Source organism: Carettochelys insculpta, chromosome 12 (assembly GCF_033958435.1).
Source record: "Carettochelys insculpta isolate YL-2023 chromosome 12, ASM3395843v1, whole genome shotgun sequence".
Lineage (NCBI taxonomy): Eukaryota > Metazoa > Chordata > Testudines > Carettochelyidae > Carettochelys > Carettochelys insculpta.
Window position 1 is genome coordinate 492,577 of NC_134148.1, and position 24,362 is coordinate 516,938.

The 24,362-nt window shown below is 50.9% G+C and overlaps 1 protein-coding gene across 1 annotated transcript; it reads left to right on the forward strand.

The window, feature by feature from the left end:
• The first annotated feature begins 400 nt into the window (after positions 1 to 400).
• On the forward strand, positions 401 to 23,195 carry STRA6 (signaling receptor and transporter of retinol STRA6). Its single transcript, XM_075006748.1, has 16 exons — positions 401 to 478; positions 1,797 to 1,882; positions 3,735 to 3,874; positions 4,824 to 4,990; positions 5,392 to 5,514; positions 9,009 to 9,076; positions 9,777 to 9,847; positions 10,412 to 10,473; positions 10,700 to 10,883; positions 16,412 to 16,487; positions 16,745 to 16,878; positions 18,899 to 19,016; positions 20,202 to 20,303; positions 21,455 to 21,618; positions 22,313 to 22,450; positions 23,017 to 23,195. Exons 1-16 carry the CDS (start codon positions 401 to 403, stop codon positions 23,193 to 23,195), a joined length of 1,890 nt encoding a protein of 629 aa, XP_074862849.1.
• Positions 23,196 to 24,362: the final 1,167 nt, after the last annotated feature.

The window sequence follows — 24,362 nt, forward strand, 5'->3', positions numbered from 1 at the left end:
ACGTTTTATGTGGTGATCGATCTCCCTGCATGCTGAATCTTCTAATCTTTGCTCATAGGCCAGCCTTCCAGCCCCTCTGTCATTTGATTGTTCTTCATTTCGTAATATCTCTCTCTTTCCATATTTAAACTGCTGTGTAACATCTACCTGGCAGCCCCTGGGTTGCTGTGTAGAAGGCAAGCTTTTTGTAGGCATGGCTCAGGTATTCACAGAAGTGCAATTGGTGGGACATAACGCACATACTTCCCCCATACCCCCACATGGCTGGAAGGGCAGCCCCTAAAGAAACTTCCTCTGGCTCCTCTAGGCACAGCACGAGTGACTACATTTGACTTTCCTAAATCTTTGCTGCTCCAGTATGAACTGACTGTATTGAGGGGCTTTATTTCTCTCTTTCGCTATGTTCCCTAGTGTTATCCCAGCCTGCGCTCCCACCATCCCGGACGGTCTGTATCACAGCTGCATGGCTCCTGTATCTGTAAGTATCTGTCTGTCTTCAGAGACGCCCCCTTAGGTGGAGCTTTGTGCTGCTTCCTGAGGGAGGTCACTTCTGCCTGTCTGGGTCATGATGTCAGTAATTACTGGGGGAGTTTCTCTGACTGGGACCACAGAAGGTCAGACTAGATGATCATCAAGGACCCTCCCGGCCTTAATCTGTAAGACGTGCTCCAGCGTGTGATGCGACTGCCTGCCCTCCTGCTGGCCAGTCAGTTTCCATTACATGAGGACTGGGGGATTAGCTGAGCAGAGCTGCCAGTCAGGCACCTTGGAAGGCGCTCAGCGTATCAGAGGGACAGATGCTCTGCAGCAGCCTATACTTCACATGCCCACTTGCTGACCAAGGCGCCACTTATAGGGTGATTTGGTCCCTGTATCCCACTTAGTCTTTGCACCCCCACCCCCCTTCCAAGGGCCCCAGGAAGCATGCTAATAATGGTGGTAGCTTTGCAAGAGAGATGCCTGTTCACTAGGCTGTCCACTGAAATCGTCCTCGCCCCCAGCTCTTCACCTGGGCCACTTGCTTGGACACTAATTGGTAATGACTTTTGGTCGCCACCTGATGTGTGGAGTCGTTGAAAGATCCCAATAACCGGGCTCTCCTCCGAACCTCTCTGAGGTTCCCCACCACTGATCATGCCTCTCTTCAGCAGAGAGAATTAGAAATTTATGCTAAGTGGCCCTAGCAGAAGCTGACAGAGGCTGTCTCTGCACAAGGCTGGGAAGAGCCACCAGCTCACAGACGTGTCTGGCATCCTGTTAATGGGACTCTTTCCCCAATTGAACAATTCATCTACGATGAAACCAGTGGAGGGAGGCAGGGAGGAAGGCTACAAGGAATAGGGTGACAAGCGTCTTTATTGGTCTGCTTTGTTCTGTATCTGCCTAAATACTGGGTTGCTGATAAAGGCCAGGTCCTGAGCTGAGCATGTATATATAAATCAGCCTGCTGCAGTCACTGAGAGCTGCAGACTTACATCAGCTGAGGCTCTAGCTCTCTTCTTTGTTCTGTGTTTCATTCTGTGCCACACTTTGCGTTCCTGTTCTTTATCCTGTTGCTTCAACTACCCACCTGTCGGAGCTCTGTGTCCTCTCAGGCAAGGCCGGATGTATTGCCCACTGTCGATTCCCTATAAGCATTTCTCTGGCACCTTCCCACGCAGCAGGGCATCTCACTGAGCATCTGGTATCCCCCTCCATCCCTTCCTAGTGCCAGTGTTCAAGGAGATGGCCTGGGCATTTGCACCCTCCTTGGTGCCTTCTCTGCTCTGATTATTTGACATTGGCTCTCCTTGCAGCTGGCTGTGCTGATAGTCTTATCTCTGCTGGTGAAACACAAGAGCCCCCGTAAAAGCTGTTGGAATGGAGCACCTGGACTCCTGAGGTATGCTGAATAACCCTGTAGCCCATGCCCCTGCATGCACCCACCCACACCATCCACTTTGCCCCACAGGCAACCTTGGCTGAGGCTTACATTGGTTTCCAGGCAGCCGTTCCTGGTGCTACTCAGATGGGATTTGCCGAAATCTCTTGGTGGTCCCAATTCCTCACCTGGGGCTCTGATTTTTGCCATCCAGACTGTTTGTTTGTGAGCACAGCTTATTGGGCACACCATTTGGTGCTTTGGGTATTGAGTGCTCTGATTTGCATGGAGTTGACTGTTGGGTAGCTGGGCACTTTGGTACTATACAACATGGCATGTAACTAGGCAAGGGGGTGAAATGGCAGATGCAAACTTCCAGGCTGCTTTTCAAATCCCAGGCAGATCAGCCTCTCGCTAGTCAAATGTTCAGTGGTCTCAAGCTCACAGTAAGAATCGTAAAGTTTTGAGAGCTTTGTCAAACCTGACCTGAACCACCTGCTTTCATAGTTCCCCACTTCCACTCCCCTTCTGCCCCAGGCTCACAGGTCAGCCTGCTGGGGGCTTCTTTTTTGACGAACTGGGAGCTATGGCCAGCCCAGGGTGGTTGTTTGAGTTCTTCTGCCATTTGTTTGGCGGCCTTTGTGGCTGTTCTGGGGGCCTAGCCCAATGTTCCTTCAGCCAGATGTCTGCAGGCCAGACTAAAGCCAACTGGAGAGAGGCCTGTGCTCCTCTTCCTGCAAAGTGAGGGTGTGCCATTCCCCTCCCATGCAGTGGGGGCTGACTGTGGTATCCTACTAAAGAATCTCCCCCCAGTAATTCCTGACCATTAGTCACTCACCCAGTAAGTGGAGCCCTTCCCCTCATCCCTACTCCAGGATCCCAAACCTTTGCTCATACGACATCTTGGGAGCTTTGCTCTCGGCCAGCCTTGACATCTGTGCTCCAGAAGTTGGGGTGGAATGAGGGCATCTGATCTGCCATCACCCAGGGGTAGGGAGTGGCTTGAGCAATATTCAGAAACTCTAGTGAAGCAGACACCCCTTTGTCCTCTGACAGCTTCCACCTGTTGCAGGTTAGGTCCATAAATGGCTATTAGCCAGGGATAAAGTATGGTGCCCTAGCCTTCAGTACAAGGGCAGGAGATGGATGGCAGGAGATAAATCACTTGATCATTGTCTTCTGTTCTCCTTCTCTGGGGCACCTGGCATTGGCCACTGTCAGCAGACGGGATACTGGGCTGGATGGACCTTTGGTCTGACCCAGTATGGCCGTTCTTATGTTCTGTTAATCGTTTCTCACTGTTATCTCTACCATGGATGATGATGAATTACCAGGGGCAGGAAGGCCTCACTGTTTAGTCTGACTGACTGTAAATCACCATTCGTGCCTGTGGGGCAGTGAAATAAGCATTATCCACCCCCGAGAGAGGTTGCAGCTCCAGGTTCCCTGTGAATGTGATAGGAACACTCAGCAATGACTGTGAAGAGCCACCTGTGTCCAAACTGCAGCTCGGAGAAGGCTGGGGCATGCACGTGGCAGGGTCAAGTTGGGGCTCAGTTTTTTCTAGCTAAACAAAGGACATGGGGGACCCACCCTGATACCTTGGCAATGAGACGTACACATACACGTACGTCTCATGGCCACTCAGTGAGGGCTTTTTGGTCACTGCGCTATCCCTGCTGCTGTATGCTGCGCCTAATGGTCACCCTATGCAGTAGAGGCAGGTAGATGAGTTGCCTCAAACTACTGCACCCTCCTGTCTTTCGTGAGGTGTCTGTGCAGCAATTGGCAGGGTAGTCTCCGTGCAGCTGGGGAGGTGCACAGCACCCTCTCTGTTCTCATTCCACCCTCTCTCTGCCCCTGCTTGTTGCAGTCCCGTGAATTTCTTAGAGGCGGAGGAGCACTGGGGGCTGGTGGCAGCAGTGTTCGGAATTCTCTTCTCTTCCGTTTGTGTGTTGGTGCTGGATCCTGACCCCCTGCCTTTCATTGCCAGCTCCTCACCGCGCACTCGAGGTAAGGCAGGTGGCACTGGGCCCTTCCTTTCTGAGGATGGGAGGCTTTGTTGGTTCAATCACTTGGGAGCCTCAGAAGCCAGGGCTGTCCCAGTTGGGCACCGGGATCACATCCAGACCAGCTTTCCTCTGCCTGGGTGACACCCTGAATAAATGGCTTCGATCTTTAGTGCTGTGCTCCCCATACACAGAACTATGTATTTTTAATATTTTAAGTGTGTTGGGCCCTCCCTGCCCCACCCCTTGGCAGCAGTTAGCCAATCTGTCGCAGGGTGTCTTGCATGCAGATCGGCGCAAATGTGCTCCAGGTTCTCTGCTTAGTGGGCCACATTATAGCTGGGGGAGTAGTGCAGCTCCAGCAGGGCTGGGAGGGACTTGCGTGAGAAAGCCAGGGCTGCTGTAACTCAGGTAAGCTTTGTGGAGCAGTCAGTGCCAGCCTAGCGCTGCTATCCCCGTGCTTGCATTTGTACTGGTGTGGCCCACCAGCGGCGCAGGAAAGTCAGAGCCCCAGTAGATATGAGGGTGAGCTGCAGCTGCGGAGTTCCTCTGGACTGAACCAGACAAAACCAGCTGGGGCTGGAGGGGAAATGCCTTGATCTAAAAGGTGAGGGTTCATCTGAGCGTCATATGGCAAAGCAAAGGATTGCCAGCTGCTGAGTGCTGCTACATGGAGGCAGCACCACTAAGGACTTATGCAGTGAGCATGGGGCACTGCAGACTGATGGGAAGCCCTAGGGTGATGTTCGTGCCAAGAGGAAGAGAGAAGCCATCACTGGCTCTGTCTGCATGCAGTTCGCATGGAGTAGATGTCCAGTCTCCAGGACTGGGTGATTTAACATCTCCTCTTAACCTGATACACAAGGCAAGGGCGTCGCTTTGCCTGGTAATCCTTGGACTGACAGTGCTGCCATTATGTTTTTGTCTCCCCTCCCCACCCTGCCCGTGTCTAGAGTACTGGAAGATCATGGCTTTGTTCTATTATCCTGCCTTCTACTACCCTTTAATTGCATGCGCCACAATCAGGCACAGAGCTGGGTATTTTATAGGCTCCTTGCTCTCCTGGGGTCACTGTGTGGTCCACATCTGGCAGAAGGTGGACTGCCCTCAGTCGCCCAAGGTAAGTGTAAACGAGAAATACAATCTGGGTATTGCTCTTCCTTCCTGGTCACAGGAGCAGCCAAGATCATCCCCAGGTAAGTGGAAAGGGAGATGGAATGAATGGCTGGTGCTTGGGACTGGGAGATGCTTTCATGGTGAAGCCCCAAGTGAGGTGCTCCTTGAAGGACCAGAAGGCAGGACTAACTTTGGTGCAGGCCACGTTGGAGCACAGTCTGTGAAACCCCCTTTCCCTGTGCTGATGGGAAAAGGCTTTTGGCTACAGCTCCATTTTGGGCATTTGCAAACATCTGAGAAGCCCTATATTGTGACTCCTTGGATGGAGAGAGCACAGGAGCGGTGAAGGGGGGCGTTGTATAATGTAATCTATGCTACTTTTTCTCAGCTATTCCTTCTCCCCAGATTTACAGATATTATTCCCTGCTGTCTTATGGTCCCATTATCCTTTGCCTTGTGGTCCTGAGCATTTGGTATCCGAGGTTGCTCATCAGGAGCTTCACACAGGAGAAACCAGCTGCTAGAGAGGTAATGCACTACAGCTTCCTTTGAAACCCATGCGGTGTTGATGCCAATGAAGACAGTGTGGGGAAGACCTCAGTTTTCCCCCTTCATGTTCGTTCCATTCCTGTGCAACATCCATGTACCAGTTCTTGCTTCAAATTTTGATTGTGTGTGTGTGTGTGTGTGCGCGCGCGCACGTGCATGCGGATGCATGTGTGTGCACGCACCTGTGAATCAGTGGATGAGACTTTGGTGTCTGTGCCAATTAAAACAGAGGTCTGGATGTGACCCCCAGAGGAGGTGTGGCTATAAAAGAGACACAAACTGTGGCATGAGTTAGACAATTTTCAAGCAGTATCCTCTTTCCTGTATCTTGTCTTTTAAATCCCATCTTGGCCTGTGCTGTCTAATTAGCATGGAAACTGGTCAGTGTTGCAATACGTTGAATGTCATGTGCATTACATTTTTCTCAATAGGGGCCTCTCCTGTTCTTATGTGCAAAATAGATCATCCCTATTTTGTTGTGAAAATGCCTGAGGTACTAATCACAGTTCTCTGAAGTCCCTGGTCACTTGATGCTCGTGGCTGGTCGTGTCTGCATGATGGTTTTGTTGTATTTAAGTCTGCCAACACGGCAGTGGGGGCAAAGGGGGAAGCTGGCCCTGGGCCCAGTGTTTCAAAGGAGTCCGCGGCTCTGGACCCCTTTTGAAATACTGCTGCTGCACAGCTCCAACTGCAGGCGGGTGTAAGGGGCACGGCGCTGTCGTCTGAGGGCACTGAGAGATGGCTGGTCTTGGCCCGGCCCGGCCCCTTCTGAGTTGCGGTGACAGTCTCCCCCACCCACGCCCCTTGCCCCAGGGCTCACAGCAGTCGTCCTGCTGCTGGTCATTTTGTTTCCGCTTCCATCTGGCCTTCCACTTAGCACTTGGCAACAGAGAAATTTACCTGCTATAGTTGCCTTTGTGGACGCTCTTATTCCTGAATAGCTATCGTGTGGCTCGTTTTAAATTTATGTCCCATCCTAGTCCAAAATAACTTTCAAGTATAGACAAGTCCTTTGGACTGAACAGAGCCGCCAGAGATCTCCAATTGCATGGCATGTTTTCCCCATCCAACTTTGCACACTGGGATGATTGTGGGCTTTAATTCCATGCCTGTGCATGAGTCAGTTTCCTCACTTCCCAAGCATGTCCCTTGCTTTCATTGATATCTGTACTTGTACCTCGCTTAATCAGCTGAGTGGGCAGAAATGCAAAACCAGAAGTAGGTCCTGCAAAGGTAACCTAGTGTGTATCTGTGTAGGGCTGTGCTTCAGGAATGGACTTGACTAAACACTGAGCTGTGTATAGAGCCTCTAGTCCAAACTTTGCAAATATTGAATTAGCTCCCCCCCCAATCCCAATATTTCACTGCTGTTGGGCTCTAGCTAAGATGTGAAGCCGGAAAGGTGGGGAAGAAGCTGTTCTAGGCATAATTTTGGCTTGCTCAGAAGTATAAAGCGCAGGAATCTTTGCAGGAGTTTGCAGACCTGAGTGCCAGCTGAAGATGTGCTCATTTTAGCGCAGGAATCTTTGCAGGAGTTTGCAGACCTGAGTGCCAGCTGAAGATGTGCTCATTTTAGCGCAGGAATCTTTGCAGGAGTTTGCAGACCTGAGTGCCAGCTGAAGATGTGCTCATTTTGAGCCAAGCTGCTGAACCTCTTCTCTCAGTGCTATTGACTCCAGTAAACCCTGTCCTAGATTCAGTGTTCGTTAACGTCCCACCCATCCCCTCTTCTCAGGCTTGCAATCTCTCGCTAAGTCACTTTATCCTGGTAATCAGACTTCCAAGCCAACAAGGATTCCTGTTTGGTGGTCTCTCCGCTGTCAGGGGCCTGGCAGGTGTGGCCTTCCTTCACATCCAGAACCAGCCCGGTTAGACAAGGCATCTGAGATAATGGACTTTCTCTTTGCTTGCAACATCCTCATTGCACCCCTGCCAAGTGTCATTACGTGCTGGGGGTGGGGTTGGAAGGTGCTCATCTCCCAGTCTTGGGTCAGCAAACCTTTACTGCATCAGTTCTGATGGTGCCTGGTCTGCCCCCAAGATCCAACCCTTTGGGACTCAGCCAGAGTCCCCTACGGCTATTATCGGGCACTCTGGTTGCTCCTACCAATGCAGAAGGTGCTCCACCCTTCCCTGTATCTCCCAAAGTAAAAGGAGTGGGCAGAAGTTGAGTGCAGGCCACTGAACCCTGCTGTGTGCTCTGGCTGGAAGTAGTAGCAACAGATGCTAAATGCATGATTTCCCTGGCATCTGTCATCAGCATCCCCACTACAAACATTGTTCCAGCACTCAAGTGCACAGCAAAACTCTTGGGATGTGAGCACAGCAGCTGGCAAGGGCATGCTCCTGTTTTGAGGGACCTTGGAACGATCCAGGCTATGGAAGCTATCCACTGCCGTCATTCCAGGCTCTGGGGAAAGGCGGCAATGGGTCTAAATGCCTGTAAATGCCTTCCCCACCCCCACTTCAGTGTCGGTGCTGTTAACACTAACCCTTGATCCTGTGCTTGAAGTTCTGCCTGTTCCCCAGCTGCTCTCTCTGACAATGCCTGCAAGCGCCTCAGAGGGCAGTGAGTTTGGTGGTTCTGAGTTTTTAATCTTACTGCACTTGGAGGGAAAGAAAATCTCTTCTGTGTAAACTTCTTAGCTCAAGAAGCTTAGACATCAATGAGCCCCATTTAGGCCAGAACTGGGATCTCATTGTTTGTGTGCCTAAGCTTACATGGCAGGAGGGGATAATCCTTTAGGCTCTGATCATCGTTGTTTGGAGAATGTGGGGGAAAACACATTTAAAAATGCAACACCACAAACTTTCTTCCTGACACCTCCCCCTCAAACACAAAGACATTCCCATCTGGCAGATTTTAGTCGTATACCAAATCCTGGATTTCGTCTACAGATCCCTCTAGTTCACCTAAATCCTGTTCCCAGGCATTCTCCACCTTGGACTGAGTGTTTTCTTGTGTGTGACGTCTGGTCTCAGCACAGTCTCCGGAGCTGGAGCCTGTGACCCTCGCATCTAGCTTGATGTTCAGGCTCTAGTGAATGAGGCAGTTTTCTTCTGGAGTTATTGGCTCTAGCATTTTGTTGAGAAGTGACAAAAATTGTTCATGTTAAAAAGGGATTGAGTAGCTCTTCCAGGTGGGGAAGTTTTACTCCTACGGGCAAATGAAACCATTTAGTGACTCTTTGGAGGAGGATACAAGGTGTTCAGTGAGTTCACTGTTGGAGCCTGCCAATAGATTGGGCAATGCTTTCCCTAAACAATGTCTACAGGGACGGCTTTTTCTTGGGACGGGGCTAAACAAAGGGAAGCAAGAATGGAACAAGGGTTGAAGCCTTTGGGTACAGGGCTACCTATGGAGCCTTTGTAGATAACCACCCTAAGGAGTGAAAACTGTGGTGTTGATTCTAGCACCCAGCTGCGTCCTGTATCCAAATGACAAGTGGACTTTTGTGCTGCTTTCTTTTAAGGTTGTAGGGAGCAGCTATTACACAGCATACCTGAAGACTGTCCTGGCCAAAAGAACACACACAAGAAGGTACGGCCAGAACAATTCTCTTCCTCTTTCCAGCAACTCAGCCTGGCTCTAATTCTCACCTGTAGTGTTGTTACCCATCAGGGGCTGGGTCACGAAAGGCCATGGGAAGTTGAGACATGGAAAATTTCATTACAGCCTAAAGCAAAGGAAATCTGGCTCCCTGCTCCCCATGCACACTCACCTTGCAGCCTCAAGGGTTCTGTCACCCTCTCAAAACCCGCACGTTAGACATGTAAGCGTAATACATTTAAACATGAGCATCATCCTGTATTCAGGGCAATCTCATGGCCTGTCTTCTACAAGGGGTCCGACTAGACATTCCCGGGGTCCATTCTGATGCTAGATTCCACAACTAATGTGCTCGTTGACGGCTTTAGTCTTAAGGCAAACCTGAGGGCATTTTGACAAATTTGACTTCAGCTAGGCAGCCGCTGGCCTGGAGAGACTGAGAAGCTGGGTTCAGAACAGAAGCTGTTCTTGAATAGTGGAGGAGGGGGTAGGCCAAGGACTACACACGCTGGTTGGGCTGTTCGTCGGGGAGCCTGTGGTTGCAGCGGCCATGCACGCTGAGGTGTATTGGCAGACACCCACCTGCCAGGGCAGGCTGTCTGAGCTGATTGATGAGTGCTAAAGCCCCGAAGCAGTGCTTTTGTTCTGGGCCAGTGTTTCTTACCTAACTCATCAATTCTTCCTCTTCCAGCACCAGGAAAGCAAATCTGCTCTCAAGAGCCCAGATGTATTTAAGCTCCTACATCTACACGCCCCAGGAAGGTACTGTTATGACAAGGCCTTCTGATGTGGTGTTAGGCATATCAGGGTCCCTGGCACCAGATTTCTTCTTGCATGAAGTAACTCTGTTGGCTTTCCCTCAAAGCATCTGTGCATATCCAGCTGCCATCGAAAATAAGCACAACTCCGTTTTTGTGAACGGCTATCTTTGTGGGAGGAACGTGGGGCATTGCCAGGAGAGTGCGATCTCCAGTGGCAAGACCTTCGCACGGCCCAGATTGCACAAAGGTTTCCTGTCACTAGGCCTCCCGCTCTGGTTTACGGTTCAGGTGCACATGGTCGCATTCCTGGGCGAGTCAGTGGGTGGCGTGGAAGATGTGCATGAAGTGAGGAAGGCCTGGGATGGATGGGTAGGGATGGGGGTTTGGAGGAGGAGGAGTGAGTCAAACAGCTATGAATGGATATAGTGAACCTGAATGGATGACAAGAGTGACTGAGGAGAGGAGGACTAGAAGCCTTTGGATAACTCGCCATCCAGCCACTCACAGGTGCTTGGCTGGAATCAGTCTCTGGCTCTCATATACACCTCTCTTTCTGGGATTGTAGGGTTCCAGGTTCCTCTGAAGCTGGTCCTCTCTGTAACCACTGCCATGGTTGCTGTTTATCAGGTAAGCCTGTCCAAAGCAATGCCTAGCTGGGCCCAGGAGTGGCCCTGGCAGCCTGTCCTGTTGTTTCCCATGCCCTACTTACGTTCTGTGTGAGGCGAAGTAAAATGGGCGGCCCTGTTCCACTGCCAGGCTCCTCCACCTCTTCCACCCAGCTGCTGTGGGAGGGGCTGGGAAGATTGCTGGTCCCTTGCACTGTCTGTAGCACTCCTAGGCTCTTGGTTGGCAGGTGGCCTTGCTGCTCTTCGTAGTCTTCATCCCCAACGTTCAGATTGTGAGGGCCGGGATGACGAAGGATGTCATAATCCTGCTGGTTCAGTTTGGCATCATCCCTTCAGAGAACCCAGGGGGCCTCCCTGGAGACATGGAGCAGGAGCTGAACACAGCCAGACACTATCTGTGGTCGCTGGAAGGTGAGTTCCTCCAGTTTTGTTGATCTTTATGCTGAGGCTGCCTGTGATCCCACTCCCATTTCCCTACCTAAATTCTGGTCCCTCTGCATAGGGACCCAAAGGCCTCTGCCTTGTCTGGCTCTGGAGGGATACAGAGAAGGGGTTAATCAGTGTCTGTGCACCCCCACCCTCCACATGTACTCCTTGGTCCCTGAGACTCCCTAGGAAGCAGGTCATTTGTCTTGGTGACAGTGCAGGGCCATGAGGCTGATACTTACCTTCAGGCTCAAGAATCACTCAAAACATTCCTGACCTGTGATCATTTTAAGTATCAACTCTTCCCATTCAGTTCAAGCAAAGCAAGTGGCAGCCCCCCAGAGTGAGCGGACAGCAGCTGCTTATGTTTGTTTTCTCTCTCTCCTTTTAATGAGTAAAAATAGCCAACTGCATGGCACTAAGGGCACCAGTCAGTCACGGAGCCATCTGCCCCCTGACAGTAGAGAGACCTGTGTAGCAGGTCAGCAGCCATTTGCCAGACTGTCTGTCTGGCAAAGTGGGATGTAATGTGTCACAGGAGGGTGAGTGCTGGGACTTGGCTTTTGGCCCTGCTCACGAGAGCCTGGCTAAAGCCATTGCTTGTGGCTGTGCTGGGAGAGGGGTGGGGGCGGGGGTTGGGAGAGAAGTTCCTGGGTGCAGGAGACTTAAAAATTAAAAAGCTTGATTCAAAGATGTCAAGGGGGTGTCTGCTCGCTCATGTCGCTGGGCTGCAGGTCTGCCTTGAGGCCGCAATTCGGCAAGGTACCAAAACACGCACCTAGAGAAGCAGGCAAGGGGTCCAGCTACTCAGATGCTTAAGTGAAGCATGAATGCAAGTGCCTTGCTGACCTGAATTTTCACAGCTGATCTCATGGGCCCTGTGGGGCAGGGCTGGTGGGAGGAGTTTGACAGGAGGGGCTTTCAGACTGGAGCACCAGAGTCCTGGGAGTCAGACATCTGGAGGGGCCAGGGGCTCTTGAGAGGTGCCAGGAAAAATAATGGAACAGGACTCCAGCTGCCAGCCACTGGGAGGTGGGTGCCTGATAGTGCTTTGATGCCATTGGAAATCTCTCCCACTAAGAACTGCTAGAAGGCTCAGGGCTGTTTTTAAATGTAATCTCTCTTTGCCCCATTCCCCCTCCCCCACAGCTTTCTCTTTGCGCTAGGAACACATGTGGCCCTGTGGCTAAGGGATTAGCTGGGACTCGGCACACCCTGTTCCATCACAGGCTCTGCTTTTTGGCCAAGTCGCTTAATCTCTCTTCTCCCCCCGTTTCCCATGTACACAATGGGGATAATAGCTCTACCTCACCTCATGGGGCATGCGGGGCAGGGAAGGCTGAGAGGCTAAAGAGTGTGGCACACAGTGGTCATGGAGAGCCAGAGATGGCCCTATTTGAACATCATGGCGCAGTCTCCTCCTCTCCTGACTCTTTCCAGGCCTGGACAGTAAGCCCCAACCAGGCTGCACAGCAGAGCTCTGAAACATGGCGGCAGCTGCTGCGAAAGGCTGAGCACTGGAGACCGGAAGGGAAGGAGTAACACCCTGGTCTCATGCCAGCAAACCCAGAGTGCGGTGAATGCCAAGCAGCCTGCAAGGGCGTCTCACAGCCAGCCGTTCCGCACACCAGCTGCACTTGTTTGGGTGGGGGGTAGGTCTGTGTTGGAACTGAGCAGATGGTTTCTCGAGAGTGGAACTTCAAAGCTCCATTGCAGAGGGTCAGGAACTGGTTAATTGAAAGCCCCAGTCAGGACAGGCAACCCTGGTGCCTCAGGCTAGCATGGTGCCCCCTGGTACAGACAGCCTCTCTTTTAAGCACTTAAAACGAAGGCAGTGCCTCACTGCAAACAGCAACACCTCTAAAACCCTGCTTGTGACTATCGCCTTTACATCTCCCCCTTCCACAGAGATTTTACAGCCTGTCATCCCTTTCATGCTGCCTGACGGTTCAGAAGCCTCTAACCGTTCCTGTAGACTGACTAATGCCTGGGGAGGAGGTAGGGGTGTGAAGAGTGTGGCAGACTGGAGAGTGGGTAATGGCTATGGCCCCCTTCTCTGGGTGACGGGCCTGTTAAAGGGAGATGGGTCCTGCCCCACCTGTGGAAGGAAAAGCCATGTGATGAGCAGGTTACATGGCTAGCTCAGGCCATGGGCTGGAGGCAGAGATCCAGAGGGAGATTCCAAGTAGCAAGCCCTTGGAGCCACTCACTGCTAGATTGAGGGTAGAAGAGATTTGGAGGAGCTGGCACAGTTTGAGGGGCTGGGGTGCGGACAGATGGTATCATGTTTGTTTGGCACTTGGTTGCTCCCGGAGGGCCGGACTGTTGACTTCTATGGCCTGGCTGAGTCCCTGCAGCCACCAGACCAGTCACACGCTAATCCATAATAACCGCTCTGTAGTTCACTCACTACAAACCCCTCCAACAAGCTGATTTAGTTTGCAAAAGAGAACAACGGGAGGGAGGTTTGATAGCAGCCTTCAGCTATCTGAAGCTGGGTGGAGATCCAAAGAGGATGGAGCCGGGCTGTTCTTAGGGGTGGCAGAGGACAGAACAAGGAGCAATCCTCCCAGGTTGTAGTGGAGGAGGTCTAGGTTGGTTTGACAGGGTGAGATCAGGGGAGCAGCTCCCAAGAGGCAAAGCAGCTCATCACAGTCCTGGCAATCAGGTGGAGTCGGAGCAGCTGGGGAGGAGGCTGCTCTAAATCAGCTAGGGCTGGCTGGTTCCACTTAAGGCTGCCTTCAGAACCCTCCCCCAGCAGGGCCCGGGGAGAATGTGGGAGGAGGTTGACACACAATAGGCATCACAGAAACATGGTGGAATGAGGACAATCAGTGGGACGCTATCATACTGGGGTATAAATTATATCGGAAAGACAGAACAGGTCGTGCAGGTGGCAGAGTGGTACTATATGTGAAGGATAATATAGAATCAAATGAAACAAAAATCCTAAAGGAATCAAAATGTTCCATAGAATCATTATGGATAACAATTCATTCCTCTAATATGAATATGGTATTAGGAATATATTACTGACCACCTAACCAGGACAGTGATAGTGATGCTGAAATGTTAAGGGAGATTGAAGAGGCTATCACAATAAAAAACACAGTAGTAATAGGAGATTGCAATTATCCCCATATTGATTGGGTACATGTCACCTCAGGACGGGATTCAGAGATTAAATTTCTTGATGCCTTAAATGACTGCTTCTTGGAGCAGCTAGTACAGGAACCCACAAGGGGAGAGTCAATTCTCGATCTAGTCCTGACTGGAACGCAGGATCTGGTCCAAGAGGTAACTGTTACTGGACCGCTTGGAAATAGTGACCACAATATAATAACTTTTAATATTCCTGTGTTGGGAAGAACACCGCAGCGGTCAAACACTCTGGCATTTAGTTTCAAAAAGGGGAATTACACTAAAATGAGCAAGCTAGTTAAACAGAAACTAAAAGGTAGAGTAACTAAACTAAAACCCCTGGAAGCTGCATGGAAACTGTTTAAAGACACCATACTAGAGGCCCAACTTAAATGTGAAATTGCAGAGTTAACAACAGTGGTTTGTAACCTATCCTTTAAATCCGCTTTGGTACCCAATGACTGGAAGACGGCCACTATAACGCCAATATTTAAAAAAGGCTCCAGAGGAGACCCTGGCAATTATAGACCGATAAGTCTAACATCAGTACCAGGCAAATTAGTAGAAACACTAGTAAAGAATAAAATTGCAAGGCACGTAGAAGAGCACGAATTGTTGGGCAAAAGTCAGCATGGTTTCTGCAGAGGGAAGTCGTGTCTAACTAATCTATTAGAATTCTTTGAAGGGGTTAATAAACATGCGGACAAAGGGCACCCAGTGGACATAATATACCTAGATTTCCAGAAAGCCTTTGACAGGCGGTCGTGGGATAGGAGGAAAGATCCTTTCATGGATCGGGAATTGGTTAAAAGACAGAAAACAAAGGGTTGGAATAAATGGAAAATTTTCACAGTGGAGGGGGGTAACTAGTGGTGTTCCCCAGGGGTTGGTCCTGGGACCGATCCTGTTCAACTTGTTCATCAATGATCTAGAAAAGGAGGTAAGCAGTGAGGTGGCCAAGTTTGCGGATGACACCAAGTTGTTCAGGACAGTCAAAACCAAAAGGGATTGTGAAGAACTACAAAAAGATCTCAGCAAACTGAGTGATTGGGCAGCAAAATGGCAAATGAAATTTAATGTGGGTAAGTGTAAGGTAATGCACATTGGAAAAAATAACCCAAATTACACGTACAACATGATGGGGTCAAATTTAGCTACGACAGATCAGGAAAGGGATCTTGGAGTTATGGTGGATGGTTCTCTGAAGACATCCAGCAGCGTGCAGCGGCAGTTAGTAAAGCAAATAGGATGTTAGGAATTATTAAAAAAGGGATAGATGATAAGACAAAAGATATCATACTTCCCCTATATAAAACTATGGTACGCCCACATCTTGAGTACTGTGTGCAGATGTGGTCTCCTCACCTCGAAAAAGATATATTGGCATTAGAAAAGGTTCAGAAAAGGGTGACCAAGATGATTAGGGGTTTGGAACGGGTCCCATATGGGGAGAAGCTAGAGAGACTGGGACTTTTCAGTCTGGAAAAGAGGCGATTGAGGGGCGATATGATAAAGGCATATAAAATCATGAATGGTGTGGAAAAAGTGAATATAGAAAAATTATTTACCTTTTCCCATAATACAAGAACTAGGGGACACCAAATGAAATTGATGGGTAGTACGTTCAAAACTAACAAAAGGAAATTTTTCTTCACACAGTGCACAGTCAACCTGTGGAACTCCTTGCCGGAGGAGGCTGTGAAGGCCAGGACTCTATTAGGGTTTAAAAAAGAGCTCGATAAATTTTTGCAGGTTAGGTCCATAAATGGCTATTAGCCAGGGGTAAAGTATGGTGCCCTAGCCTTCAGTACAAAGGCCGGAGATGGATGGCAGGAGATAAATCACTTGATCATTGTCTTCTGTTCTCCTCCTCTGGGGCACCCGGCATTGGCCACTGTCGGCAGACGGGATACTGGGCTGGATGGACCTTTGGTCTGACCCAGTATGGCCATTCTTATGTTCTTATGACACAAACAAGGAGGGGGCTAGCAAAGGGTCTAGACACCAGACATTCACCACAAAGACAGCAGAGGTGACGAGCAGCTCCTGGAGGTACCCCCTGGGGCAGGATGGAAATATGCTAACAGGACCATGCTGGAAAGCTTGACACTGAGGAGTTTCAGTGGCTGCATAAACTAACTTAGCCGTCCTCCAGTTCTGCTCTCAAGCACCTGTCACCACTGCTACAGAGGCAGCAATGAGGATGTCACCATAGACTCAGAAATCAGTCATGGCAATTGGGAATGGTCCATTGCGTGGATGCTTGAGTCCTCTTTGCTGGTGAGCGGTGGTTGGCTGCACTTCAGGATCTAGCACAATCCATTGTATGGCTCTCGTTCAAATGACAGCTCTCCTTGTCTGCTCCCTTACAGTGTGCTACGTCTGCTCCCTTGTGCTTTCCTGCTTGCTCACCCTCTCCATGCTGATGAGGTCCCTGGGGACACACAGGTGAGAGCCCATTTCTACTCTGTTCCAAAGCCTCACCATGGTGGACCATTGTCTTTTCCACCTTCTCCCAGGGTGGAGAACATGGACCTGTGTGTCTAGTGAGCCTCTCATGCTCTTGCGTGTGAGCTTTGTTGCTTACCCATCTGCCCTGAACTCCCTCAGGGGTTGGGATAACTCTGCTCATGGAACCAAAATGCTCCCCATGCCTTGCCCGTGCTGCCTTTGCGGGCTAAAGGCTCTGACTTCTCTTTCCACAGGGCCAATCTGAAGGCTCTGTACCGAGGGGCTGTCCTAGATGTCTTCTCCTGTGTTCGGATGCTCCGCCCTTCCCAACAGGCTCTAGTCTGTTGGGTGAGCTTTGCCAGCTTCCAGACTGCGTTCGCCTGCTTGGGTAACTCCTCCATAAAGAGGAACCAAACACTGCACTGGGCCTTAGGCTAAAGAGCTGAAGCCAGGGGCTGGGGCTTTGTCAGGAAGTCAAATGGTCACAGGCTGGTATGTCCAGCCTCTAGACATATGCTGAAGCATAGGTGAGGTCAGCTCCTCAGCTGTTGTCAAGTGGCAGAGCTCCCCTGAGAGTCAGTGGAGCTGCCTGGATTGGCACCAAGTGAAGGCACACTTGAGAGCCTCACACAGGGCTATGGAGATGCAAATGGTTTGGTTTGCCCTTAATAATGGGGCCTTCTGTGGAAGATGGACCCCTTTTTTTTTTTTTAAATACCCTAAAATCTTGCTTAGCAAGCTTGGTTTCCTCTCTCTCTGTGGTAAAAGCTTAGGAAGTTCTGTTTAATCGCTCTCCTGAGCACGATCCAGATATAAGTAATGTGTGTCTATCTGTGCAGTGACATTAAGTGTTCATAACCATGTTCTAATACAATCTGTCAAACCCTTGGAAAACCCAGCAGACGTAGCAACGCTGTACCGAGTTCCTGTTAACCTTTGATTAATGGAACAAGAACAAAGGCTGATCATAATGGCAGACACTAATTGACCTTGTTGGCCATTTTAATGGGGAGGCCAATGGCTGCATTGACTGTGGAGCCAGAACTCACTTCCTGCCACCCAAAAGTAGCCTTCTGTATCAGGTGGGCTGTGTTGCAGATGTGGGAGGGGAAGCTCAACCAGCTGCAGCCGTACCTGACTGGTAGATACGCAGTCAACTTCAGGCTGCAGGGCTGGTGAGCTACACCATCCCTTGTAGCAAAAGGGTAGACCTGTAACCTTCGTGAGCTGGGGGATTGTGGCAGATTGCCTTAGGGGTCCTGTAAGAACATAAGTCATGCATCCTGGCATAGGGAGTGTGACGCCTTGTCTGAACCTGTAGTTTTGATGGCCTTAGACTGGTGAGCTGAATGAATTAGTTGTGTGATGTAATGTCCAGCTGCTCTCCTCTTACATCAAAACTAAGGTTCAAAACTAATAAAAGGAAATTTTTCTTCACACAGCGCACAGTCAACCTGTGGAACTCCTTGCCCGAGGAGGCTGTGAAGGCCAGGACTCTATTAGGGTTTAAAAAAGAGCTTGATAAATTTTTGCAGGTTAGGTCCATAAATGGCTATTAGCCAGGGATAAAGTATGGTGCCCTAGCCTTCAGAACAAGGGCAGGAGATGGATGGCAGGAGATAAATCACTTGATCATTGTCTTCTGTTCTCCTTCTCTGGGGCACCTGGCACTGGCCACCGTCGGCAGATGGGATGCTGGGCTGGATAGACCTTTGGTCTGACCCAGTATGGCCATTCTTATGTTCTTATCAGGCTAAATGGTTCTGCAGACAGTACAGTCTTGGAGTGATTGTTACTTAGAAATCACAGTTCCAAACTCCCAGAGTTGGCTCTTCTCTGTGTGAGTAACGAGCCACATGGTAAGAAAATGCTGACTCCCAATTAAATTTGGTACGGACTTGTGTACATGTGTGAACATGACAGGGTAGACTTGTAAATTAATACGGGAGAAAGGAACTAACAAGTTGTCAATGAAATTGAGCTGAATTTGATTTTGTTAGAAGCAGCCAGTGCATGGGGTGGGACTTTTCAATAGCGCTTGTGTTCCTAAATCACTTGGGTGCTTTTTGAAAGCCAACACCAACTATTGTTGTATGTAATGGAAACTGGGTGCCTAACTCACTTGGACTCCTTGGAAATAATCCTGGTCTACATACGTAGTGTGTAAAGCCAGGAGAATTCCAAGTATTGTGCAGAGCAGAGGTGCAGTCACACAAGGGTAAGGAGGGGGGGGGCCTTAGAATGATGATGCAACTCCGAGAAGCGTGGAGAGACTAAGTAGGGTTAGAGGAACAGTGCCTTCCTTGCCGTCCTCAGTGTCTGGGCACCCACTTAATAGAGACAGGCAGTGATTTGTCCATTGTTCTCCTGGCAATGCTTTACTGTGGCTGATCCTCTGTATGTCAAAGGTCTCCTCACCCAGCAAGTGATTTTCTTCGTTTGCACCGTGGGCTTCAGCTTCCTGGTGGTCATTCCGCTCCAGATGGGCACAAACATGCATCTGTTTAAAATCATGGAGAACATGTGGTGAGTGCTCATCAGCCCCTGCTGGTGGCACTGGGAAGCACGGGGCTGAGGAGACAGGGATGCAATCCTCCATCAAGACACAAAAGGACCTGGGGTGGGCGACCAGCTGCTTTGTGCCATGGGGTTCCATCCTGATGCAATGCTGGGCCAGCGGGGTTCTTCCATTACATTTCTGTGCAACAAAAGCAGCTGGGGTTGTCCCATGGATTTAGGCCAGGTGGCAGCCTTAGAGTTGCGTCTTTCAGCTGGAGTATCCTGACGATTACCCTGCATAGCTCCCTCCTTCTGCAGGAGGCACTGAGCACCTGTGACAGTTATATTTCCGGTGGCCAGCCCCTCTGAAAAATCAGGCCCTTGCTACCTGCTGATGGGGCGATCTATGGTTCTTGTGCAGGCATGATCAAGTATGTCTTTTGGGGACCTCATGCAGAGACTGTGGCCTGACCTGGGAAACGGCTCCAGATCTGAACCTTCTCACACTGTTTTTCAGAGTGGCTCTGATCCTGTGGCTGGTTTGGGCTTAATACTGTCTGCACTGACCCTGATATTTATGGGGACTTTTAATGGCCTGGAGGTTTGAATTCTCTTCCTGCCCCTGCATTCTCTGCCAAAACAGGGCCACCCTGGAAAATCATCATACTATGGTTTGGGGCTCCCCTTGCTCTACGCAGAGTAAACATTGTCAGAGGGGGTAGCTGTGTTAGTCTGTATCTTTGCAAAACAAAGCAAACAGTTTGTCCTGTAAGTTCTGCTCCTGAATCTAAACAAGTGGGTCTTTCTCATGAAAGCACATTACATAATAAATAGTATTGTTAATCTTTAAGGTGCTACAGGACTGCTTGCTTTGTTTTTAAGCACTGATTCACTCTCTGGTGGCAGGGGCTGTGGAGTAGTACTGGGTAGACAAGTCAGGAAGGACCCCAGGAGCTCCTAAGGAGCAGTCCAGTCCCACCATGAGTGAGATGTAGTTTGCTCTTATTCCCCAGAGGATGCTGACACATGCGGTTTCTGTATTCTCCTAATCCTAGGGACTGCAAATTGTCTAGCTCCACAGCACATGTGCTGGGCTCCTTTCAGCTCTCCGGGCCGTGCCATAACCTGGCCAAACATGCAGATTATCTGCTCTATGAATAACTGACTTGCAAACTCACTGACTGGTCTGCCCTTTCCTTGTACCCCACCCAGGCCCTTCTGGCTGACACTGGTGCTTGCTGTGGTCCTGCAGAACTTGCTTTCTCATTTCTGCTTCCTGAAGAAACACCACCTGCAGAAGGAGCTGACCCACAGGTGAAGGGGCACTGAGAAGCTGAAGGTGCATGCTCTTGGGTCTCTGTTCCCAGGGCTGTAAGACACCTCTTCTGGGTTAGGTGAACATGTCTTTGAATGCAGCCGTGAGACAGGGGGCTGAACCATATGAAATGCCAGAGTTGCACCTGAGGGTTCAGTTCCCCTCACCCTGGCTCACGACGAGGGTCAGGAGCACTCCTGGTCTCACTGTGAGGCCACTTGGCCCCTGAGGCAGTGCCATCCATCCAAGGACCCCACATCCCCAGCAATTGTGAAGCTTTCCAACACCCTTGCAGAGGAAATGGTAACTGCTGAGGTGGAGCCAGGGGAGGGACCTCAAACCAAGTCTCAGGCTTGGTAGGCCAGCATGTTCATGTTCCATGGTCTTAGCTTTCCGGTACAGAACAGATGAAAATTTCATCTATTCCCAGAAGGCTAGGTTGAGAAGGGACCATTGATTGTCTTCTCTGCTTCCCAGCAGAACATAGGCTACAGAATTCCTGCAGCAGGCTCAGGACATTGTGCGTGGGTAATGGCCAACAAGCCTTCTCTCACCAAAACCAGCTCCAATTTCCCAGCATGTATGTGAACTCCTTCTAGCCTCCTAAAAGCTCCAGTAGGCCCCTGATTGACAGGGAAGTTGCGTTCTTGCAACCCCCCATGTAAGTCAAATTTTTCACGTAATGCTGGGGGGGGGGCAGGAAACTGATGAGGGCACCAGCCCTGGTCAGTTTCCTGGCTCCCGCCACTCTGGGAGCCGGGCATGGCTTCTCCCTGGCTTCCCCCAGGCAGGAGAGCTGGGAGCTGGAGCACTTTGCATTTGCACTTAACTCGTGTTAATGTGGGTTAAACGCCAATCGAAATGGTGCATACTGGGGGGGTTCCGAGCTGTTTGTTTGTGTGGTCCCTCACCAGAGAGTCTGTAAAGTTTCCTGAGATGCCCAGAGGACCAAAAGGGCTGCAGACACTCAACAGACAGCCTCCTGTGGCTTCCCAGCCTGGCAGCACAGAAGGTTTGGGGAGGGGCAGCAGGCTGTGTACTGATTTGACACTGGGCATTGCCAGAGCAGCAAGTGGATCTTTGTCAGGGTGGGTTGGGTTTCCTAGCTTCCTGGCCCTATTGTTTCATTCCATTCACCTTCATTCCCCAGGCGAGCCTTGTGCATCATGACCTACCTGCTCTTCCCCATCAATGTCCTGGTGGGGGTCCTGGCTGGAGTCTGGAGAATGGTCATTTCTGCACTTTACAATGCTGTCCATTTCTGCCAGCTGGACATCAGCCTGCTGAACCGGGGTGTGGAGGCCTTTGATCCAGGTAAAGGACATGAGCGCCCCCACCCCCACAGCCACCACACACTGCTCCCTCCACGTCCTGGCACTACTCATGGTGCACACATCCTCCTCTGGGCCCAGTGCTGTAAAGCTAACAGGGTGATTCCGGAGTTCTGGGGAGGTGAATCTGCCCTCCCAAGCACCACTGCACCATTATCTGCTGCTGGAAACCTGCTTCCTTTACATCCTGCAGGCTTCCCTTCCCTTGTGGGCCGTTTTAGGTGAAGCTTAACTTCTTCGGGGCCTGCAGGGTGAGGCCAGTGGTCTAGGTTTTAATGTCTGATTGCATTGGTATGACTCCAGAACTGCTCTGGGCTTACAGCATAGCTGAAACTGAGATGTTGAGATCTCCCCTTACCACTCCGCCCCCCTCTATTTTTCTGTGACGGAGGATGGGTAGGAGTGGCGTCCCTAGCCTTTGTCAGAGGCTGGCAATGGATGACAGACGAGGGACCACTCAATGATTGCCTGTTCTGTTGGGACATCCGGCATCGGACACTGTCGGAGCACACGGCTAGGTGGACCTTCGGGCTGACCCAGTCTGGCCATTCCTATGAGGAGAAAGCCAAATTGATGCAGCTGTGAGTTCTGCTGTCCTCTGTGTGTGCACATGGGCACAAGCGTGTGCGCTCTGGATTGCACTAAAGGCTCCGCTATGTGGTCTGTGTCCCCTCTAGGCTACCGCACATACTGCCATTACTTGAAAGTTGAGGCCAGCCAATCGCACCCTGTGATGAAGGCCTTTTGTGTCCTCCTCCTCCAACTGCCAGGCCCAGAGCGGCACACGAGACTCAGACCCACTGATGTGGAAGAAGGTGAGCTCATGCACCCTCCTTCCCCCAGCTGTTCGTTAGTGCTAAAGAGCTGCTAGCCAGGAGAGGCTGCACTGCTGTTGGGGGAGGAGGGCGTGTCTGTGGGCAGCCTCCCATGCTGGGCACAGATAGTGTGAGGAGCCCATGTGGAGAATTCCAGGTCTCAGTCGCAGGCTGGCTCTCTGTGCTGTTTGCCTTCTAGGGGAGGGATGGGGAGCAGTTTCACCCTTCCACCAATGAGCACTGGGTGACACCAACAAAGGAGAGTGTAGAACTCCACCAGTCAAGGGTAGTGCCGGATAAATGCCCCATGTGCTCCTCCTGTCCTGCTTCTGCCCTACATGACGCCCTTTCTCCTGCATGCCCATTTCCCCTTGCTCCCCGCAAAGTGGCTGACTTGGTGTGGCCCATCAGTGCAGGTACCTTCCTGGTTCTGCACTGCCAGCCTGTTGCTTCCTTTCCTCCTAGGTATGTGCAGGGAGAACAATTTCCCTTCTTCTGGGTGTGTGTCAGTGCCCCTTGTAGGCAGACGGGAGATGGGAGTGACGCTGAGGTTTCCTTCTTTGCAGGGATCCAGCTGATGCAGCCTGTGAAAGGGCTGCTCAAGGCATCCAGGTCCAAGCAGATGCGAGCCCGCTGGGGGCTGGCCTACACTCTCCTCAACAACCCATCACTCCTGGCCTGCCGAAAGGCTGTGCTTTCCGATCCCACAGCCAATGGGACCCAGTCTTGCCCTGATAAGCCCTGACCTCCACAGAGGAGCCCTCTTCCTTCCCTGGGTAGTGTTACAGCGCTGTCGCTGCTTGCTCTTTCCTTGCCTGGGGTGCCCCCACAGCAGCAACCTTAGCCCTGTGGAGCCCTAGCACAAGGCCATGCACCCTCGCCTGCCTCTTTGAGACCACAGCTGCTTCCTTAGGGCAGCATGGAGCTAAGGTGGCTGGAGTGCCTGGTAATCTAGTCCAGTGCCTGAGCTTTAAAGTCCTGCCCGGCCACGCCTTTGCCCCTCATGCCACACCTGAGAGCCCTGAAGCAGCTCAGCGTCCCCCTTAGGAGCCTTTCTAGTTCAAGTCCTGCTGGATTCACAACTGAAATGAGCTGGGTGGTCTCAGGACCCAATTGCCCTTCCGCCTGGCGGTTTAGCATATGTAAATCTGTGCTAAGTGAGGTGGGGCATGAACGAGAGGTACAGAATTGGAGGGTGTTGGCCAAAGCACTCTGTTTTCCCCACCAGCCTGAGAGAGCCTGCTTTGGCATCTCACCTGGACCTCTGGGATGCACCAGGATTCAGATTTGCCTTTCTGGCAGGGTGTCTGCTCTTTGTAATGCAGAGAGAGCAGCTCGGGCGCTGCAGAGGCTCCCTGATGAAGCATTTAGGAAGGAATATGGCTTCAGGCTTTTAATGAAAAAGAATCACTTTTTAAACACATTTTTCATGTCTTTGCCGTGATAGGTTTTAGCCCTAGCTGCTGACTGTCTGAGTCTGCAGGTTCAGTAGCTTTGTACCCCTGGAAAAGTGCCCTCGATCTCTCTGTTTCATGTGGATCACTCCAGCTCCTCAGGCTCTGCTCATCTCCTGGCCTCACTTCTCTGGCAGACTGGCGGCTTCTGTCGTCCTGCCCCCTCTGCCTATTTTGTTAAACAAATGATTCCTTGGCCTCTGTTCTTATTCTCTGGGAGGCGGCAGGCTAGAGTGGGAGTGAGCTGAGCTAGCATTTGTACAGTGCAGTGAATTTAACCCCTTGGCGTGGCAATGTGGAATGAATAAATAATATGCCTCTTTCCTACTGTTCTCCATCTCCTGCACAAGCAAGGGTGAGCGCAAGGGGTGATGCAGGGGGGAGGGGGCAGAGTGGAGCAGGAACCCTGACACCTTATGTATGACCACCTCATGTGGTTAGTGTGGCCAGTTGGTGCA

Excerpts from the sequence above, each read along its gene's own strand:
- STRA6 (XM_075006748.1), top strand. The coding sequence starts at position 401 with ATGTTCCCTAGTGTTATCCCAGCCTGCGCTCCCACCATCCCGGACGGT. Across the intron at positions 10,474-10,699 it reads CCATGGTTGCTGTTTATCAG|GTGGCCTTGCTGCTCTTCGT; the intron begins GTAAGCCTGTCC and ends CTTGGTTGGCAG. Across the intron at positions 22,451-23,016 it reads ACCCACTGATGTGGAAGAAG|GGATCCAGCTGATGCAGCCT; the intron begins GTGAGCTCATGC and ends CCTTCTTTGCAG.